Below are 17793 nucleotides of genomic sequence, written 5' to 3' on the forward strand. Positions count from 1 at the left end.
CACCCTCTTCCAACAAATTAGTTTTAGACCTATAGACGACGCAACAGTAGAGAAACCGTCAGGAGAGGAACACAAAGATGCATAGCCGCTAGTAATTGAGAAGCCGCCAATCATCGCTGTCTAAAGGGGCAATATTGTTAGAGTCCCACATCTAATGTATATGGGGAAAACTAAATCTTTATAAGATTATGGACACCCTCGATAAACTAGTTTTTAGGGTATTTAGTTGGACCCTGGTTCTATCAAGATAGAGCTAGATTCAAATCTAAAATCAAGAAGAGCTCAAAATTTGCAGAAGAAGATATAAACCCAAATACCTTCAGCAAGCACAGATCAAAGATGTTGAAGAAGAGATCCGATCTGGGTGTCTCAGTGAATCCAGAAACTTGGGTAAGTTAAAGATCTGTTCCACTGGAGAAAGTTAACAAGATTGGCAACAATGACAATAATTATAATAATACACTCTCCTGAATCCTAATGCTGACGACACAGTGAGCATTACCAATGCAGAATGCTATGAATCACGAACTGATTTGCTTAGCTTAACCTCTAGTTACTAACATCGCTGTTATTGTTGATGGCAGCAATGTTGTTGTTCTTACTGCTATGATCCTTACTAGTGTTCCCCATTCCACCGCCTCCACCTCCGTTTCTCCTCCCATGTTGCCCAAGCTGCGTTATCTCCAATTGGGTTTTCATGAAGAACTGCATTCTCTGTAACTCAAGATCCTTCAAAAACTTCATACGCTCCTTCTCCATTTCCACCACCTGCTGAAGCTTCGTTGTCTCTGCTTGCTCATAAGCCTCACCCAATCTCAGAATTGCCCTCGTCAGCTCCATCCATTTGTTTGCTTCTCCTCCTCCACTGTCTTTCTTCTTCTCTGTCTTCAGCCTTTTTGTCAGTGGAGGAGGCGGGAGACTGTCTGCGGAATCAGCAGACATCTCTGTTTCTGATTCCGAGTCGGAATCAACAGCGTTTCTCTTCCTGAAATGCCAACGTTTCGACTCACTGTTCCTTTTCACTATCCCTTGCTGCAATGGTGTCCTCCCCTGCGGCTGGAACGGATTTGATCGGTTGCTCATCGGAATCCCCATAGCAACATTCGGGGATCCTCCTCCTCCGCCACCGAGCGAAGCGGTATGAATCCTCGTCGTGGCTCCAATTAGACGGTCAAGCTTGTCGACCGACATCGGCGGCGGAGTAACCTTCCCTTGTCGGTACAGATTCGAACGGCTGCTCATAGGGATCCCCATCGGAATCTTATTCGATGATCCGCCGCCGCCGCCACTCGGAGAGGACGTCGGGATCTTCGTCGTTGATCCAATCAGACGGTCAAGCTTCTCGAAGAAGACCCATCTGCTGGGTCCACCACCAGCAGACATTCTCGCCTTCTCTTGCTTATACTTCTTCTTCACCGTATCGATCCTGTTCTTACACTGTATATCGGTCTTCGGAGTTTTGCCGTAAACCTCCCTACTGCTCACGATCTCCGCCACCTCCTTCCAGTGCTGCTGCTTCAGATTCCCTCTGCTCAGTTCTAAGTACCTCTCCCCCCACGCATCGATCAACACCGCCGTCGCTCCCTCACTCCAGCAATCCTCTCTCCCTCCTCCGCCTCCTCCGTCTCTGCCGTTGCTGCTACATCCTCCGCCACCCCCACCGCTCGCCTGGACCGGGAGAGTCAAAGCCAACGCGTTCGCATCCTGCCGTGACAACGACACTGGAGAATACGGGGGCGGCCCCGTCGAAGCCACCGTCACCGTGATCCGCCCCACCGGCGGGGTCGACAGTTGATCCGGGGAACCGGAAGCCGCCGGAGAAGGCTGAGAGCGGATCTCGTCGACGTCGTCCATGGATCTGGAAGCCGGCGAAATCGTGGAGAGGGAAATTAGGGTTTGGTAAAAGGATCTGTTCAGACGGAGAGAAGGGGGTCATAACGGGAGGGTGACGGCGTCGGTGAGAGGGGAGGACACGTGGAAAGATGTTGAGATATGGACGGTGTCGACGTGGAGGGCTGTGATTGGTTGGAGAGGGTGAGTTTCCGTCACCGGCGCAAGTGAGAGTTTTGCCGGCTCGGTTAGGTAAGATGAGTCTAGACGGTTTTTCCCCCTTCTGTTTTTTTAATCTTAAAGGGGCGAATTGACGGAAAACGCCATGAAATTTCGATGCAATTACCGGAAATAGCCCCGACAGATCGCTTTTCCGGTGATGTACCGAAACTACCCCTGCCTGTTTTTTTTTCCCGACGATAAGCGAAGAAGCTTCCATGTTCTGTTCTCCTCCTTCGGTCATCATCATTCCACAAGCGGGAAAAAAATTTAAAGAAATCTAATAAATAAATACCTCTTTCTAAATGATTTTTATATAATCCATGCAATTACGTAAAAAAAAAAAATTATCATACATGCGTATCATTATGTAGTTTAAGTTATATCGTCGATGAATAAAATATCAAGTTTATTTATTTATATGGGCTTTGAGTGTTGGGCTAAGTAATGGGTATTTGCGGGCTTAACACCAACAATAACAATAAAAAAGCATTGTCTTTTGTCTTGGTTATGTAACAAAATATCAATAATATTCACAAGCATAAGATACATATACATGTTATGTACATTAATGTATACACATATTAGATTTTTATATTCATATTGGTTATGTACAAATCCATACTCCTCGGGTGGTTCTATTCTCATCAACGGTCCAACGCGTTTATCACAATCCTGTGTGATTACGTGGGAAGAAAAAAAAAACCCAACATCAGATGAAAAAATACGTACAAAGATCCGTACTTTAAAAGAACAAAATTTGAAAAGAGGAAGAGAGGTAAACCAGTCATAAGTAGTGAGGGTTTGGGCATCGACTTCACCAGGTGTTCCAGCTGCATATACACATACAACATTCTTTTTAATATTTATTTAATATATATATATGACGGAGGATTTAACGAAATTCTTAAAAACAAACGCAATCGTAACCAATTATAAAATACGGGGTTTAATTGTAAATACAAAAAATAGAGTCCTTTTCCCAAGTTTGTCAAAACAAGAGGGGGTAGATGACAAATTATTTATTATTTTTAGCATGAATTTAATTTTTTTTAAAAAAAAAGAGTATAGTAATGAGAAACTCACGGGTGTGAGGAGTTCCCGGGTTGCTGCTGGATCCGACCGGAGAATCAGGAAGACGACCGGAATCAATCCTCAAGTTCCGGAGAATTCCGCCGTTGTTTCCCTTCACGACGGTTATGCTCCTCGTCACCGCATGATCGCCGGAGATCTGCGGCGGCGATCGGACGGCGGAGATCTGATCTTTTTGCTTCTTCAGTTTCCCGAGACCGGTCTCCGGCGCCGGACCGGCCACAGTTTCGTCCCAAAGCTTGTGTAGGAGAGTACCCATTTGTTCGAATTACGAAAAAAGATTTTTTTTTTTTCTAGGATTCTTCTTCTTCTTCTCCTTCTCCATCTGCGGATTAGGGTTATTATAGGGAGAGAGTCGTTGAATATTTTTGGAGAGGCTAATCTATGGATTTACGTTTACCTTTCAAAATTAAGGAGATTTAATTCAGGGAATACGCTAATTAAGAAAATTTATATTTTCATTCGGCTAGTAGACCATAAATAATTCATTGATACAATGATTTCGATTGTACAAATTAAGCGCAAATTAGGGCAGACAAGTTTGCTACCAATACAACCCAAGTTGCGAAATTGGCTAGGGTTCTTACGGGAAGAAACAAAATTCAGCTACGGGAAGCAGAACAGAACATATTCCAGAGATTCCCCACGATCCAAACAGAAACTCGGTCAAAAGCTGTCAGCGTGACGGAGAAGTCGACAACTGTGTACACTACCATTCTCATAAATTCAGCGAGAGTTTCCACGGAAATGCCAGAGAAAGAAGACAGAAGCTTACCAACGGAGCTTGAAGACGAAAACCCCTCGGCCCGTTCGGGGACTGTCGTTGAGAAGATAGATCCATATTCAAAGAGCTAAACTCATAGACGGACCCCCAAAAAACAAGAAATCAAACGAAACCCGGTGCGAAAAGTTCCAAGCTCTGAGCCGATCGAGAACCGATCAGCGGAATCCGATCAAAACCCAGAAACCTAATCGTCGATTTTCACCAAATGCCAAAAAGAACAAGAAAGTTTGGACAAAAGAACGAGGTTGTCTTCACGAGGCCAAGGAAGAAGCAAAACGTGAATCACCTTCCTCTCCTTCGCTATCAGACACGTAAACTGGGACTGGTATGGTGACTCTCTCTCTCTCTCTCTCTCTCTCTCTCTCCCTCCCTCCCTCCTGTAGGCAAGTCTCGGCTCACAGCCTCACAGGAGTATTTTACAGAAAACTTTCCAATTCTGAATTTTGCTTCCACCAACCCAAACAAGCAAATTGTAATTCTGTATTTATACAAATCTTGACATTATGAAGTACCAGTAGACATATTATTTTATATAGCTTCAATATATTTTCAAACCCTAAAAAATATAATTATAAAGTATTAAATTTAAAACTTGATTTCAACCACCTTTTTTAAATAAAATAAAAAAACTCTCAACTCTTTTCAACTTTCACAAACCATGTTGACATTGACTATATTGTGGAAAGACTGTTAAAAAAATAAATTTATATGTTACTTTTAAACAATATTGAAAATTAATACAAAAGATTGGGTAGCATCTAAACAGTTTATCTATATTGGTATTTATCAAATTTAAAATATATGAGAAAATAAAAATGTAAAATAAAAATTTCGAAACTATGAAATTTGCAAGAGACATATTTCTTCATAACAGAAGCGTATTTTAGTATTATCCTGTTTTGTCGCATTTACCTTTTTGTCTGATTTTGTTATTATAATTATTACTTATCTCTAACAAATAGTTTGTCGGACTATTAAGATTTTATTTGATTTATAACAAATCTTGATCTGAAGGACCTACCAAACATACAATTAATAACTTTTATTTCTCGTAGTAATATATTTAATTAGAAATTAGTTTCATTAATTTAATTTATTTGTCAACCACTTCACCAAAGGCCAAGGATTAAAGAAATGAAAATACATGATACGTGGATATTTTTATTTGTAGTATACGTGACGGAACTTTTTTATTAGTATCAGGATAAAAATAAAAGATAAGCCTATTTAAAATTTATTACTATTTTATTGTAAATATGAATACACACGCATATGGACAATCTCCGTGACTCGATGATGATTAAAAAAAATTAATTATGTTTAACCTAACTAAGATGGAATTTAGCTATGGTTAGCATATAATTTTACTTTAGTTTTTGCATGAATCAATTAAATTAATTCAACCAATTATATCACCACAAATTTTGTTAACTTTTTAAAATTCTTTTTATTCAACCAATTACTTATTTATTATGATATTTATTTATCATGTTGACTTTTTTATTGGGAGAAAGAAACTCATCATTAATTATGAATTTCACCCCAAATTATGTTGGCTACCTAATTAAGTCCCTGATATTGACATCTTACTAAATCCCATGTAACATAAGTAAATCCTAATTTTCTTGACACACATTCTTGTATATACATGTATGTATCTTCATTCTCACACACATATACATATACTGTATATATCGGTGTGTATTTATACAACATAAAACTCAACAACAGCTACTTTGCAGACAAGAGAGGAAGCCCCAAAGTCCACATCAAAATCTCCCTCCGAGACGATGCAAATTCGTCAAGTTCTCCTCCAATATCGCCTTTTCACATCTAAAACAGCCAATGCAAGACTCAGAGTCGGGATCTTGAATCTTGAATCTTGAGCTAAGCTTTTTGTCCGAGTAATTTTTCAAATGACGAAGATTCTGATGATGGGCAACCCTTCAACAGATCTTTATAGCACCAACAAGTAGAGAACAACCGGAGGTTCCACCGGTGAAGAACGCAATGCCCGACAGCTTTCTTCCTCGAGGGGGAAAGAAAAAGATAAAAAGTTTCGACAAGAACGAGAAGTAAGTAGCATCACAGCATAGCAAAAGAGAATTTTCAGGTCAGTTTCTCAATGGGAAGTTCTGTATGGCTCCCAGACTCCATTGAGCTAGACATGGAAATGGAGACAAAGAAATAAACTTTATAGAATAACCCTCACCAAAAGTTCAATGTAGATATGAGTAGAGCACAATGGCCAGCTCAAGTTAATCGTCGATCAATTCTCAAGTAAACCCAAATGTCTATGACCAATTTGTTATTGATATAATGCAATTGGGAAAGTAATGGTCAACTATCCTTTTTCCACAGCCTTACTGTCATGTAAATGGATTCCTAATTGGCAATATTTTAGTGCAAAGATAAAGGGTATTTTTTATATAATGCAATGTGGGAAATAATGGTCATTTATCTTTTCTCCACCCGTGTAAATGAATCTCCTAATTGGTAATACTTTAGTACAAAGATGGCCGTAATTTTATAATTTGGTAGTTAAGATGCAATTTGATTTGGCACAACAATAGAAAATTCAGGTTACAAATATCCCCTCATGTCTTATCTTATCCCTTTATATATTAATTAATTTGTTACAGAAGATTTTGTATACAGTCACGCATGTGTGTATGTACACGCACCCCAATCTGTCCAATCATCATGCATGAAACCATAAAATAAAGCATGAAATGACAAATTGGTCAACAGAAAAAAAAAAGATTCTTTGTTTTTAGAACTATTGAGGGTTGAATTTCCCTTTTTTTTAATATAACTCCATGATTATGGTAAAAAAAATGTAAAAAAAAATGGATTTTATAAATTTAGGAGAGATATTAACAGATTAATCGAATCATAAAAAGCCGGAAATCATAAAGATCGGACGGTCCGTCATCTTTCCCAGAGATTCGGTGTCAGATGATGAAACTGACTTGCGTTTCTGGAAACATATCTTCACGATATTTTTTTGGAATCCGTGATTTATATATTTCCATAGAATCGTTTCTTCCCTTATAAATCCCTTTATTGGGATCATCAGATTCTCCCAGATCTCGGAAACCCACAAAAAAGGGAGAGAGAGAGAGAGAGAGAGAAAGCATGACAGTTGCGGAAGCGGAAGCATCGAACCACAACAACTCGGCGGAGCTCCCCCTAACCACCGCCGGCTCCGACGGCGGAGCGACGGCGAAGAAGCTGACTTTGGTTCCTCTGATATTCCTTATATACTTCGAAGTCGCCGGCGGTCCCTTTGGGGAAGAACCGGCGGGTCAAGCCGCCGGTCCGCTTCTGGCGATCCTCGGTTTCCTAATCTTCCCTTTCATCTGGAGTGTTCCTGAAGCCCTAATCACTGCAGAACTCTCCACTGCTTTTCCAGGTGTGTGTGTATGTATTCAAATGCATCGGAATCGAATCTATATCGCCAAAGATCCAAACTTTTGTATGATTTTCCCGAGTTTTTGGAGTTGTGTAATCATGGGTTTTGAACTTTCAAATCTCCTGATCTCATTTTGTCTGGTCGTTGGATTGAAGAAAGCTCGCAACTTTATGTACTTTCATGAACTTTTCGTAACTGTTGAGATTGCTTAACATATAAGCACTGTGGCTCTGATTCGTGTCTTAAGTCTCAACCTGAAAATCATGAATTCGATCATCAAATTCATGAAGGGTCCAAACTTTATATATGGAGGTCGCTTCTCTAAATCGTGTCTGAACCTGAAATTCTGGGTTTTAACCTTCATAGACCAGTGATTTAACTAAAACCCGTGTTCGGTCTGATTCTGTTGGTGTTTCCAGGCAATGGAGGGTTCGTGATATGGGCTCACCGTGCATTTGGATCGTTCGTCGGGTCCATGATGGGTTCGTGGAAGTTTCTTAGCGGTGTGATCAACGTTGCTTCGTTTCCTGTCCTCTGCGTCGATTACTTGGATAAGCTCTTCCCCGCCCTTGAATCTGGTTGGCCAAGAAAAGTTTCAATATTCGCCTCGACAGTGCTCTTATCTATCTTGAACTATACAGGCCTGAGCATTGTAGGATATGCTGCGGTTATTCTCGGTGTCGTTTCTCTCTCGCCTTTCCTTCTCATGTCCGCCATTGCAATCCCCAAGATCAAACCTCACCGTTGGGGTAACTTGGGAAGCAAGAAAAGGGATTGGACCCTCTACTTCAATACCCTTTTCTGGAACTTGAATTTCTGGGACAATGTCAGCACTCTTGCCGGCGAAGTGGACAAGCCCCAGAAGACGTTTCCCTTGGCTCTTCTCGTTGCCGTGATCTTCACCTGCATAGCTTACCTGATTCCTCTTTTCGCAGTCACTGGGGCAGTGTCGGTAGACCAGAGCAGATGGGAATCAGGGTTTCATGCCGAAGCAGCAGAGATGCTGGCCGGAAAATGGCTGAAAATATGGATAGAGATCGGTGCTGTCTTATCAAGTATCGGCCTTTTCGAAGCTCAGTTAAGCAGCAGCGCTTTTCAGCTGGAGGGCATGGCGGATTTAGGGTTCTTGCCCAAATTCTTCGCTGTTCGATCCAAATGGTTCAACACTCCATGGGTCGGAATTCTCTTGTCAGCTCTCATGTCTCTCGGTTTGGCTTACATGGACTTCACAGACATCATATCCTCTGCAAATTTCTTGTACAGTTTGGGGATGTTGTTGGAATTCGCATCGTTCATATGGCTAAGGAAAAAGCTTCCTGGGCTTAAGCGCCCTTACAGAGTTCCGTTTAACATTCCGGGACTGGTGGCGATGTGTTTGATCCCATCAGGGTTCCTTTTTGTGATAATGGTGTTTGCTACTAAGACTGTCTATCTTCTGAGCGGTCTAATGACTGCAGGAGCGATCGGTTGGTATTTTCTGATGAATTTCTGCAGATCAAGGAAGATCTTCGAGTTCAGTGATGGTGCCATTGATGATGATCGTGAATCATGATGGTTCAGCACAAGTTCGGTTTGAAGACATGAATGGAGTTCTTGCTCCTGTTTGTACTTCTGTCTACTTTCTGTACCATGTTATCTGCATTTATATGAACACTGAAACCGAATCATTCAGAGAGAAAGTGATTCTTCCATCTTCGATCTACCGTTATCTCCGTCTATCAGGTCAGGATTTTTGTTGAATCATGTACATTTTGATCATTCAACAGATTGATATGTTCTGTGAGTTTACAGTTATTGTTACTATTAGATCTTAGCAAAATCGAGTGTTTTCTTCCCGTCGTGAGCTTTCTTGAAGAAATGCTTCACGTAATCGGAGTAGAGAACGTTCTTGTACAGCGGTTCCTGTCCTCGGGCGACCATTTCAGGCAGAGGACTGATCACTGAGCTCGGTTTGGGGTTCACAAAAATCGGGACAGAGATCCTGTTCTTGCTTCCATTGGCGAGTACACGATGCTCCACGCTCTTGTACAGACCGTTGCTCATTATCTGCATCGCGTCTCCGATATTAATCACTAGAGATCCTTTGATAGGTTGGACATGAACCCAGTTCCCTGTCGTGAGGGACCGTACGTGTAGACCGCCGGTCTCGTCTTGTAAGAGGATGGTGAACGAGGAAACGTCCGAGTGGGGACCGACACCGACTGCGAGGCTCGGGTCGGGACAGATCGGGTAATAGTTAAGGTTGACTCGGAATGAACCCATGAATAGTGACTCTCTCTCCTCTTCGTCGAGCTTTCTCACGTTGAGTTTCTTCAGCAACATCTCTAGAAGCTTCCTGACAAGATTCTTGGACTTGTTCATGTACTCCAGTGCTTCATGTCTGTAAACCAGACAAGAACATGCATAAATACATGAACATGACATGATCATGTATATGTAATGTTTTCGATCGCCAACCTGCAGACTTGAGGCCAAAACTGCGAGGCCTCGGATTCGGAGACAAAGAAGAGACTGAGATAATCTTTCCACTCGAGAGCCTTATCGGCTTGTGGGTTGAAGCTCGTAACGAGACGTACGTTCTTGGAGGGAGAATATTCCTTCAAGAACTTCCTCTTCTCCTCAACTGGCAAACCGAAGAATCTGCTCGTTGCAGTTTTCACATTCTCCAGAACCTCTAAAGGAACTCCATGGTTAACCACCTTGAACACAATGATCAGTGTTCTTATATATCTATAGGTCGGATTACAGTATAGATATCTGTTTTTAGTGTATACGTACACTTACCTGAAAGAAACCCCACTTCTCGGCAGCATCAGACACGGCTTCTCCGATCTTTTTCTCGTCCGGGTCCGACATATCGATCACGGGAATGGATTCTGTTGATGAGCTGCTCTTCGAAAGGCTGAATGTATTCATCAGGAATCGATTTGATGCCGGTTTCGGACAAGCCCTTGACTCCATTCCCTTTGATCACGACAAAGTCGTACACTTTGGATGGATCTGAGAACTGGGTTGCCTGTGTTAGATTCATTTTTTGAATTTGAACTCTTAGAAAAAGTTTAGATCTTCACAATATATATATATATATATATATATATATATATACATGCAAATTTCTATACATGCAAAAATCCCTAAAGTGTAATTGTCTTGGATGAGATCGTTTACATTTGAAATATTTTCATTTCTCCTAAAATAAGGTTAAATACGTCATAAATTAATAACCATGTTTTATAGATGGCTAAAATTCGTATGATCTGCCTAGATTTGACAACTTTAATCAAATTTTCACCGCACGTTTTAATGTTTTATAGACATTTAACTCGTTTATAATGATGCGTTGAAAAGTAAATCCTCACCCGCCATCACCATCGATAGCGGTGTCAATTAAGGTCCGAAGTCCGACCCGAACTCATCCGAAAAATGTTGGGTTTTGGGTTTAAGTTTATTTATCCGAAAAAATTGGGTTTTCAAACCGGTTTCAAATCAGCCTTCGGATCCGATTTGGAAAAAAAAAAAAACCCGATAATTTTCTTCTCAAAACATCTTAAATTTACAAAGAAATTGAGCGAGTCCACCCGATCCGAATCCGAAATCTATAAAACTGGATTTCGGGCTTAGTTATATAGATCCGAAAAAGTCGGATCAATCCGAACTTGAACTGAAACCCTCAGATCGAGTACTGACTCAGATCGGACCGACCAGACTCTAAGATCAATCGGTCTAGAGAGGAAAAAACTTTTGTACTCCACAGTGTAAAATTTAGTGAAAGTAGCCCAGTTGGACGGAGCTTCTGACTCGAGCAGAGGATTTAGGTTAGGCCGGTTTGGGCTTAACCGAATCGAAATCGAACAATTGGGCTAAATCAGGAAGAAAACGTCGTGTTCATTGGGCTCTTTATAGAGTGTATAAGGGAATATCTAAGATCTCTTGTTCTCACCCTCAGTTGTCTATTACAAACTTGCCAAAGAGAACAAATGTTCAAAAGGAAATAATCTTACATTTATGCAATTTCTTGATCAACAAGAAACTGAATGAACAAATGAAATCCTGTAAAATGTTAAAGAAGAAGAAAAGTGGAAAAAAGAATCCCTATGTCATCTTCTCTATTCACACAAAAAGAATAGATCAGAAGAATATAGTGAACTGGAAAACGTTTTCTGAGTAAAACTTCTCAGTCATGGCGTGTAATCCCTGCAGGCAGAGAAGATCCTCTCCACATCGGTGAAGCGTGATGGGTTTGGGGAGAGAAACAAGATCTGGAGATGGACAGTGCACTTCTGGGAGACAAGTTCACTTGTTCCAGTGCCCGAAACTGAAGCTCGGATGGATAATCTCTTACACAACCGATCCTCGGCCCTGCCCCTGTTGTCCATTTGCATGATAGCTGTTTCCCCAGCTGGAAAGATCTCGTCTCTTTCTTGGAGTTTATCCTCTTAAGGATTGATTCTTCTGGAATCTCCCCGTTCTCTTCTCTGGGTGAGTTCGATTCCACTGGCTTTGATTCTTGGTCTATTTCAAGCATCTCTTCCTCATCTTCATCTCCCGAGTCATACCCTTCAGAGATTTGGCTATGATTTGGGTCCATGGATCGGTTTTCTTCACTAAATCCGCTGAAAGATTCGACCCTTTTCGGTAATTCGAGATTGGCCAACTTTCTGGACTTGGAATGTTTCATCACCAGAGTTGTTTCTTCTTCTCTTGAACCGGCTTTCTCGTGACAGATACTGCTATTCTCGGTCTCTACACAGTCCAACTCTTGTGTTAAATCTTCTTCCAACGAGTGGTTTCTTAGATGAGTACTTCTTTGCTTGTGAATTGAGAACTCATCCTCATCCGTTGGACTCATCTGAAAAGAACAGAAAGCAGAATAATTCAACAACATAATCTTTGAAAAACTATTCCCGAGTACAAAGATCTTCAAGAAGAAAAGCCGAGAATCTAATATTATGATGATGTTTGTTATATCTCTCTTACCTTCACATCGGTGATATCAACACGGGTCTCTCCGAGGAAGGAAAGGAAGTCCATGAAATTCTCTTCTGTAGGCTGATAATGCCCGCTGTGTGGCCAAACAGCCTGTTTCAAAGCCACCAATACAACAAAAAGCTTAAGCTTATATTCTTCAAGATACCAAACAGGATATATATATATATATAAACAATATACTGATCATGTATCCATCAATACCTTAAGAACACCATTTTCAATGACCAATCTTCCAGCTGCAGCAGTGGCTCCTCCCGCCAAGAAGCTCGAATGCTGAAACGTACCCTTCTTCTTCTTCCCGATGTATAAAACCTTTGACGTGCTGAGGACAAAAATCCACTTAGAATCAATATCTTCTGCAGCAGTTGTGTGAAGAATCTCTCCACTTTGCTTGTAGAAGAATTTCCCATCTCGCACAACCACCTCATAAGCCTTTCTTTCCATCTGCAGACACAAAAACCGGAACAAAGTAAAGAAAACGTTCTACGTTTTTGTAGATAAATTCGTTTTTTGAGTAGATATCAAACTGATACTAACCGGACCAAGGTACTTTATGCACTGCTGTTGAAGTTTCCACCGGGGACATTTCTCCACGATATTCACTTCTTTCCCCTCTCCGATATCAAGCCTGCAACATTTGAATCAATTCCACATACATGATCAGCTTCACGATTCTACAAAGAAGATTTAGAAGAATAAAAGGATAAGTGCATCGGTTACCAGTAGAAGAAGGGTTCTCTGCTCTGACAATGGAGCCATTTGTTATAATAGAAGTGCAGATTGTGTCCATACCGATGTCTCGGGTCAATCTGTTTAACAAAAATGCATAATAATGTCTGAACACATTAGACCCGACAAGCTAGGAAATTTGGCTATGATTTGGCTCCATGGATCGGTTTTCAACTCACCGCCTCTAGCCAGTGTTGTAAAGCGAGTTTTTGAGCTCTTCCATTCTTTGACAAACCTTTACCGACCTGTAAAATTCCAGCAATAAACAGAGTGAGTATGGTGAAACAGATTTAAGGAAACAAAGATCAGAAAAGTATTAATCTTGGTCACCTTAGCGGCTCTGGTCCTCGCTCTTGACCACCGAGAAATAGCAGTTTCATGTTTCTCGATATCGAAGAACGATATAGAACTCCTCTTCAGCTCCGCAAAATCCAAGAGCTTCCACCTGTGATGCATTAGAAGGAAAAAAAACACCAATTAGACATAAAACACTTTTGACATTACCCGAAATCCAGCTTCAAGCCTCTAAGTAAACTCGGAACTAACCAGCTTTGCTCGACAAGAACTGCACAATCAGCTAGCTTTCTTCTGGTGCGGAAGCTTTTGTAAACTTTCTGCAATTTGATGGCAGCCTCGTGTTTCGGGTTTTTCAGATCCAAGAGAGACAATTCTCTAGCAATATCCATCTCATAGACATCGTCTTTCTTATGATCCTCCATTGGAAGAGACCTGTTGAGAGAGATCATCCTCTGCAGTTGCCTCCCTTTGAAGCTAACGGATTTCTCCACGACCATTTTACCGGATCCCATAGATTTCAGAATCGTGGGTTCCAGAGTTCCGTCGTTGAAGCTGACAGATCTTGTCGGAGTTTTACACTCATCATCTCCGAAACTTATTGACTTCACTTTGACTGATTCCAAAACAGCTTCCACATCGTTGTGCTCCGCAAACGGGCAAGAGAAAGAGATCCCCATTCAACAGAAACCTTCAGATCTTCAATCCGAAAATATACAAATCTGCCATGGAAAAAAACAATCGGATCAGAAGTTAAAAAAATCGGGAATATGTGCAATTTACACATATCCGGAGATATACATATATACAGAGGAAGAGCATTTTCACAAACACCGTAGGATCAAAAGATTCAGGCCGAAAACAGAACTAAAACAAGAACTTCACGGATCTGCGAGACATCGTAACCCAGTTGAAGAATCTTGGAAATGAATCAGACCCGAGAATCTGATCAACATAAACGAGAGCTTCAGACAAAACCCATAAACGAGACGCATTATCCCGATAACATCGTATTTCAGTAAATCAGTGAGGGGTCACGGACTATCAAATACTACTCAAAAACCATGGAGAACTACGAGAGATCACGGAAATCTGTTCGAGTGGAGTAAAATACAAATGCTGATCAAAACAATCTCGTGGAGACATCACGAAACAATCCATTGGAAACATCGCAGGCACAAATAGAACAAACAAGAGAAAATTTCTATTCCAGAAATCAAGGGCGCGTTATTACCTTGAAGACAAAGTCAGAGATAACGGGGTTTATCCCCAAACTGTAAAATTTTCCAGAAATGCCGAAACTTTCCGATTGTATTCTCTCGAATCTTCTTCTGTTGATTCTCTTCTGTCCTCAGAACGATGATTCTTAGGTTCTTTCCTTCTTTAAACACGGGAAAATGTAAATTCGAAGCTTACAAGCTCTTCGGCAATGGAGTTATATATAATGGCGTCAACAGAGAGAGAGAGAGAGAGAGAGAGAGAGAGAGAGAGGGAGGCGTCGGTTTTTTCCAAACACGTGTTTGTAGCTACGGAATATTCACAAGAGTTTAATTAAAAAGTTCAATTTCATATCTTCACCGTTTACTCCTTCAAAATTTCTGCCCCAATAAAAAAACAAAAACATTTATTATCTAATATAAAAAAAAATCGTAATAATTACGATATTTTATGAAAATAATCTTTAACAAATGCTTGAATTGGATCTTCCAATTGCTACTCCGCCTCTATTTCTATAGTAAAACTATATAACCGTATTGTTTTTTGCGTAAATTCAGAAATTATGTGATCAAATTGTCACTTTCCCATCAGTTATATATATATATATATATATATATAATATGGTACGGATTCATGGTTTTGACATTGTCTTCACACTTTCCGTGGACTATTAATATCCAAGAGTGAAGGACATTTGCTAAGTCAATTTTCATATGTAATTTCATCACGCAGCGTGAATTGTTGGAGCCCATACCTTAGCCGAAAAGCAAATACATGATCTGGAAGATGGCGATAATCCTGCATCCAAGTGCTACGATCTCAATCAAGAGAATCCATGATTTGACGACTGAGATTATGCTAATATATTCTCGGTTTCTATAACTTTCCTCCTGCAGATATTAGTTTCCTTATATTATACTGTTGCCTTTAGTATAATTACACGACATTGTATACTCTGTAAAATTAGATCAGACAATAAGAACTTTTTCTTCTTTCCTCTGGTTGTTCTGCAACCCCAAGTTTCGAAGGTTTTCACATGGTATCAAGAGCCTCTGGGTTGCTGATTCTGTGATTCCTTTCGTCATCATTCTGCTTTCCTCCCAACAACTCCTTCCTCCATCTTTTTTTTTTTCCCCGGCTTAAGCATGGATCTAAATGCCCCGAAAACAATCCCTGTGCTCCTCTCCGGAGATAACTATTTCTATTGGTCGAAAGCGGCTAAGGCTATTCTCAAGAGTCGTGGCCTTTGGGATCACACAACCCAAACACAAGTCACGCCCCAACCTATTGCTGCAACAGAGCAAGAAACTCGGATTCGCCCAGATCTGTCAACTGAGTGGGTGAAGGAGGATAATCTCGCTCTTGCTATTCTTCAGAGCTCGTTGGATTCCAACGTCCTGAAATCATTCATTGCCTTGGAGACCACTAAGGAGCTTTGGGAGGCTCTTCAGAATGTCTATGGTAATGTTAGCAATCTCTGTCGAATTTTTGAACTCAAGAAACGTATGTTTGCTCTCCAACAGAATGGCAAATCATTCAACACGATCCATGGAGAACTCAGCTCCCTGTGGACTGAACTCGAGGAATTGCGCCCCCCTACGGCGGACATCAAGGCGTACAAAGACAGGTTGGAGGAGGATAAGGTTTTCTCCATCCTCCTTACTCTTGACAGCTCGTACAATAATCTCATATACCATATTCTTCGCCAAGACAAGCTCCCAAAATATGATGATGTCTGCATGATGATTAAAAGAGAGGAAGGAGGACATATTCTGTTTTCAGGTCCAAGCGAACTTGCTCATTATCGCCGCGGTCCGAACCATTTTTCCTCGCCTTCTGCTCCCGGTCGTGACCGACGTCCTCTCTCGTGCGATCACTGCAAGAGGCAAGGCCATTCCAAGGAGAAGTGTTGGCTTCTCCATCCTCACCTCAAGCCTTCAAGATACAAAGATTCACCCAAAAGCGATCAGGCAATGACTGCTGCTACTACAACTCTGTCATTTACACCTGATGAAGTTCAAGGTTTTAAGCAACTTCTCCTTGCCATGAAGGACAAGGAGTCGGGTAATGTTGTCTCTGATTCATCTCTTTCTCTAAATGCATCTTTCATAGTTGATTCGGGAGCCACCAATCACATGATTAGTAATCCAAACTTGTTGAGTAATCTGAAAAAAATTTGGGGCAAGGTGAGTGTGGCTGATGGTCAAACTCTCCCAATTTTAGGACACGGCCAACTACATGTTTTTGATAATCATGTTCCGGCATTTCATGTTCCAGATTTTCAAAACAATTTGCTCTCCATTCCTGCTCTTACACTCTAGGGTTTGCGCAGTGGATGTAAAACAAAAATTTATAAGAAACCCCTAGAACCATGTAGTATGATCTTGTAGAAACGTCAGAACGCTTACCTCAATCGATCCGGGGCCTGTATCAATCGAAGAACTCGTCTGATCACGGAAGGGAGGAAGAGTACTTCGCCCTCTACACGTATCCACACGGAGGAAAGGATTCCAACGCTTGGAACTCGTATGCTAGGACTGTTTTTTTGTAGTGTTTTTAACTCAGTATACCCCAGAAGGGGGTATGGTGGAAGGACTAGGGGTCTCGGGCAGACCCGAGAAATCGGATTGCAGGAGAAGGCCAAGGACCAGGTGGAGTGAGTGGTTCTGCGGGTAGATAGGGACACTACAAGAAGTGTTGTAGGTCCCGGATGACGAGGTAGGGAGAGTCCGAGGTAGAAGGACATGTTGATCTCAGACGAGTAAACCGAAGTTGCTTCGGTTCTCGGTGGTAGGTCAGGAGGTGAGGTCTCCACATTTAGGTGGAGCTTCCTCGGGTAGGATGCTCGAGAGATGGTGTGAGGTGGGAGGTGCCGGATTTCACCGGGTAGAGTCGGTGTAGGTTGGAGCGCTAGGACACTCCCTCTCGAGGTGGAGTACGTGCACTCACGTGTCTCATTCTCGGTGGAGCATTCGTAGATGACTAGGAGCGTCTTCACGGGACAAAACCGTGGGACAATCTTAGTTGGCAGGTTAGGGTCCGAGGGTAGAAGTCGCATACTCATAGATAGTGTAGACTCTATGGGGATCCTGGGCTAGGTAGGTATCTATCGGGTCTCGATAGTATGACTCAGGTTAGTCTCAGAGGATGTCGGGATAGACTTAGGGGGTGGGTAGACGTCGGGTATAATCCTCGAGTTGCTAGCAGGTGAAGTCTCGGACTT

The 17793-nt window shown here is 41.5% G+C and overlaps 5 protein-coding genes across 5 annotated transcripts; 1 reads left to right on the forward strand and 4 right to left on the reverse strand.

Annotated features, from left to right (window-relative positions):
- Window positions 1–302: 302 nt before the first annotated feature.
- Window positions 303–2235, reverse strand: LOC104822668 (trihelix transcription factor ASIL2). Its single transcript, XM_010553956.1, has one exon. It carries the CDS (start codon window positions 1852–1854, stop codon window positions 550–552), a length of 1305 nt encoding a protein of 434 aa, XP_010552258.1. The 5' UTR covers window positions 1855–2235; the 3' UTR covers window positions 303–549.
- Window positions 2236–2557: 322 nt separating this feature from the next.
- LOC104822669 (dormancy-associated protein homolog 4) lies at window positions 2558–4370 on the reverse strand. The gene is made up of 4 exons (XM_010553957.2): window positions 3917–4370; window positions 3136–3466; window positions 2834–2882; window positions 2558–2724 (listed from the first exon to the last, which is right to left on the reverse strand). Exons 2-4 carry the CDS (start codon window positions 3398–3400, stop codon window positions 2697–2699), a joined length of 342 nt encoding a protein of 113 aa, XP_010552259.1. The 5' UTR covers window positions 3401–3466; window positions 3917–4370; the 3' UTR covers window positions 2558–2696.
- Window positions 4371–6830: 2460 nt separating this feature from the next.
- Window positions 6831–9042, forward strand: LOC104822672 (probable polyamine transporter At3g13620). The gene is made up of 2 exons (XM_010553959.2): window positions 6831–7340; window positions 7760–9042. Exons 1-2 carry the CDS (start codon window positions 7064–7066, stop codon window positions 8890–8892), a joined length of 1410 nt encoding a protein of 469 aa, XP_010552261.1. The 5' UTR covers window positions 6831–7063; the 3' UTR covers window positions 8893–9042.
- Window positions 8960–10434, reverse strand: LOC104822670 (feruloyl CoA ortho-hydroxylase 1). The gene is given in 4 exon segments (XM_010553958.2): window positions 8960–9720; window positions 9798–10039; window positions 10125–10218; window positions 10220–10434. Coding segments are annotated over 4 exon segments (1065 nt in total). The 5' UTR covers window positions 10372–10434; the 3' UTR covers window positions 8960–9143.
- Window positions 10435–11259: 825 nt separating this feature from the next.
- On the reverse strand, window positions 11260–14835 carry LOC104822673 (IQ domain-containing protein IQM2). Its single transcript, XM_010553960.2, has 9 exons — window positions 14587–14835; window positions 13605–14074; window positions 13389–13503; window positions 13238–13303; window positions 13050–13138; window positions 12867–12957; window positions 12531–12773; window positions 12318–12419; window positions 11260–12189 (listed from the first exon to the last, which is right to left on the reverse strand). The coding sequence occupies exons 2-9, from the start codon at window positions 14030–14032 to the stop codon at window positions 11515–11517; spliced, it is 1809 nt and encodes a 602-aa protein (XP_010552262.1). The 5' UTR covers window positions 14033–14074; window positions 14587–14835; the 3' UTR covers window positions 11260–11514.
- Between the last annotated feature and the right edge of the window lie 2958 nt (window positions 14836–17793).

This window comes from Tarenaya hassleriana, unplaced genomic scaffold (assembly GCF_000463585.1).
Source record: "Tarenaya hassleriana unplaced genomic scaffold, ASM46358v1 Cleome37, whole genome shotgun sequence".
NCBI classification, from domain to species: domain Eukaryota; kingdom Viridiplantae; phylum Streptophyta; class Magnoliopsida; order Brassicales; family Cleomaceae; genus Tarenaya; species Tarenaya hassleriana.

Bases quoted from the DNA above. Each gene is read 5' to 3' on its own strand.
- LOC104822668 (XM_010553956.1), bottom strand. From the start codon at position 1,854: ATGGACGACGTCGACGAGATCCGCTCTCAGCCTTCTCCGGCGGCTTCC.
- LOC104822669 (XM_010553957.2), bottom strand. From the start codon at position 3,400: ATGGGTACTCTCCTACACAAGCTTTGGGACGAAACTGTGGCCGGTCCG. The intron at 2,883-3,135 runs GTGAGTTTCTCA...GTGTATATGCAG, and splicing joins CCCGGGAACTCCTCACACCC to CTGGAACACCTGGTGAAGTC. The intron at 2,725-2,833 runs GTTTACCTCTCT...GTAATCACACAG, and splicing joins ACCCTCACTACTTATGACTG to GATTGTGATAAACGCGTTGG.
- LOC104822672 (XM_010553959.2), top strand. From the start codon at position 7,064: ATGACAGTTGCGGAAGCGGAAGCATCGAACCACAACAACTCGGCGGAG. The intron at 7,341-7,759 runs GTGTGTGTGTAT...TGGTGTTTCCAG, and splicing joins ACTCTCCACTGCTTTTCCAG to GCAATGGAGGGTTCGTGATA.
- LOC104822673 (XM_010553960.2), bottom strand. From the start codon at position 14,032: ATGGGGATCTCTTTCTCTTGCCCGTTTGCGGAGCACAACGATGTGGAA. The intron at 13,504-13,604 runs GTTAGTTCCGAG...AATGCATCACAG, and splicing joins GTTCTTGTCGAGCAAAGCTG to GTGGAAGCTCTTGGATTTTG. The intron at 13,139-13,237 runs GTGAGTTGAAAA...TTTGTTAAACAG, and splicing joins TACAACACTGGCTAGAGGCG to ATTGACCCGAGACATCGGTA.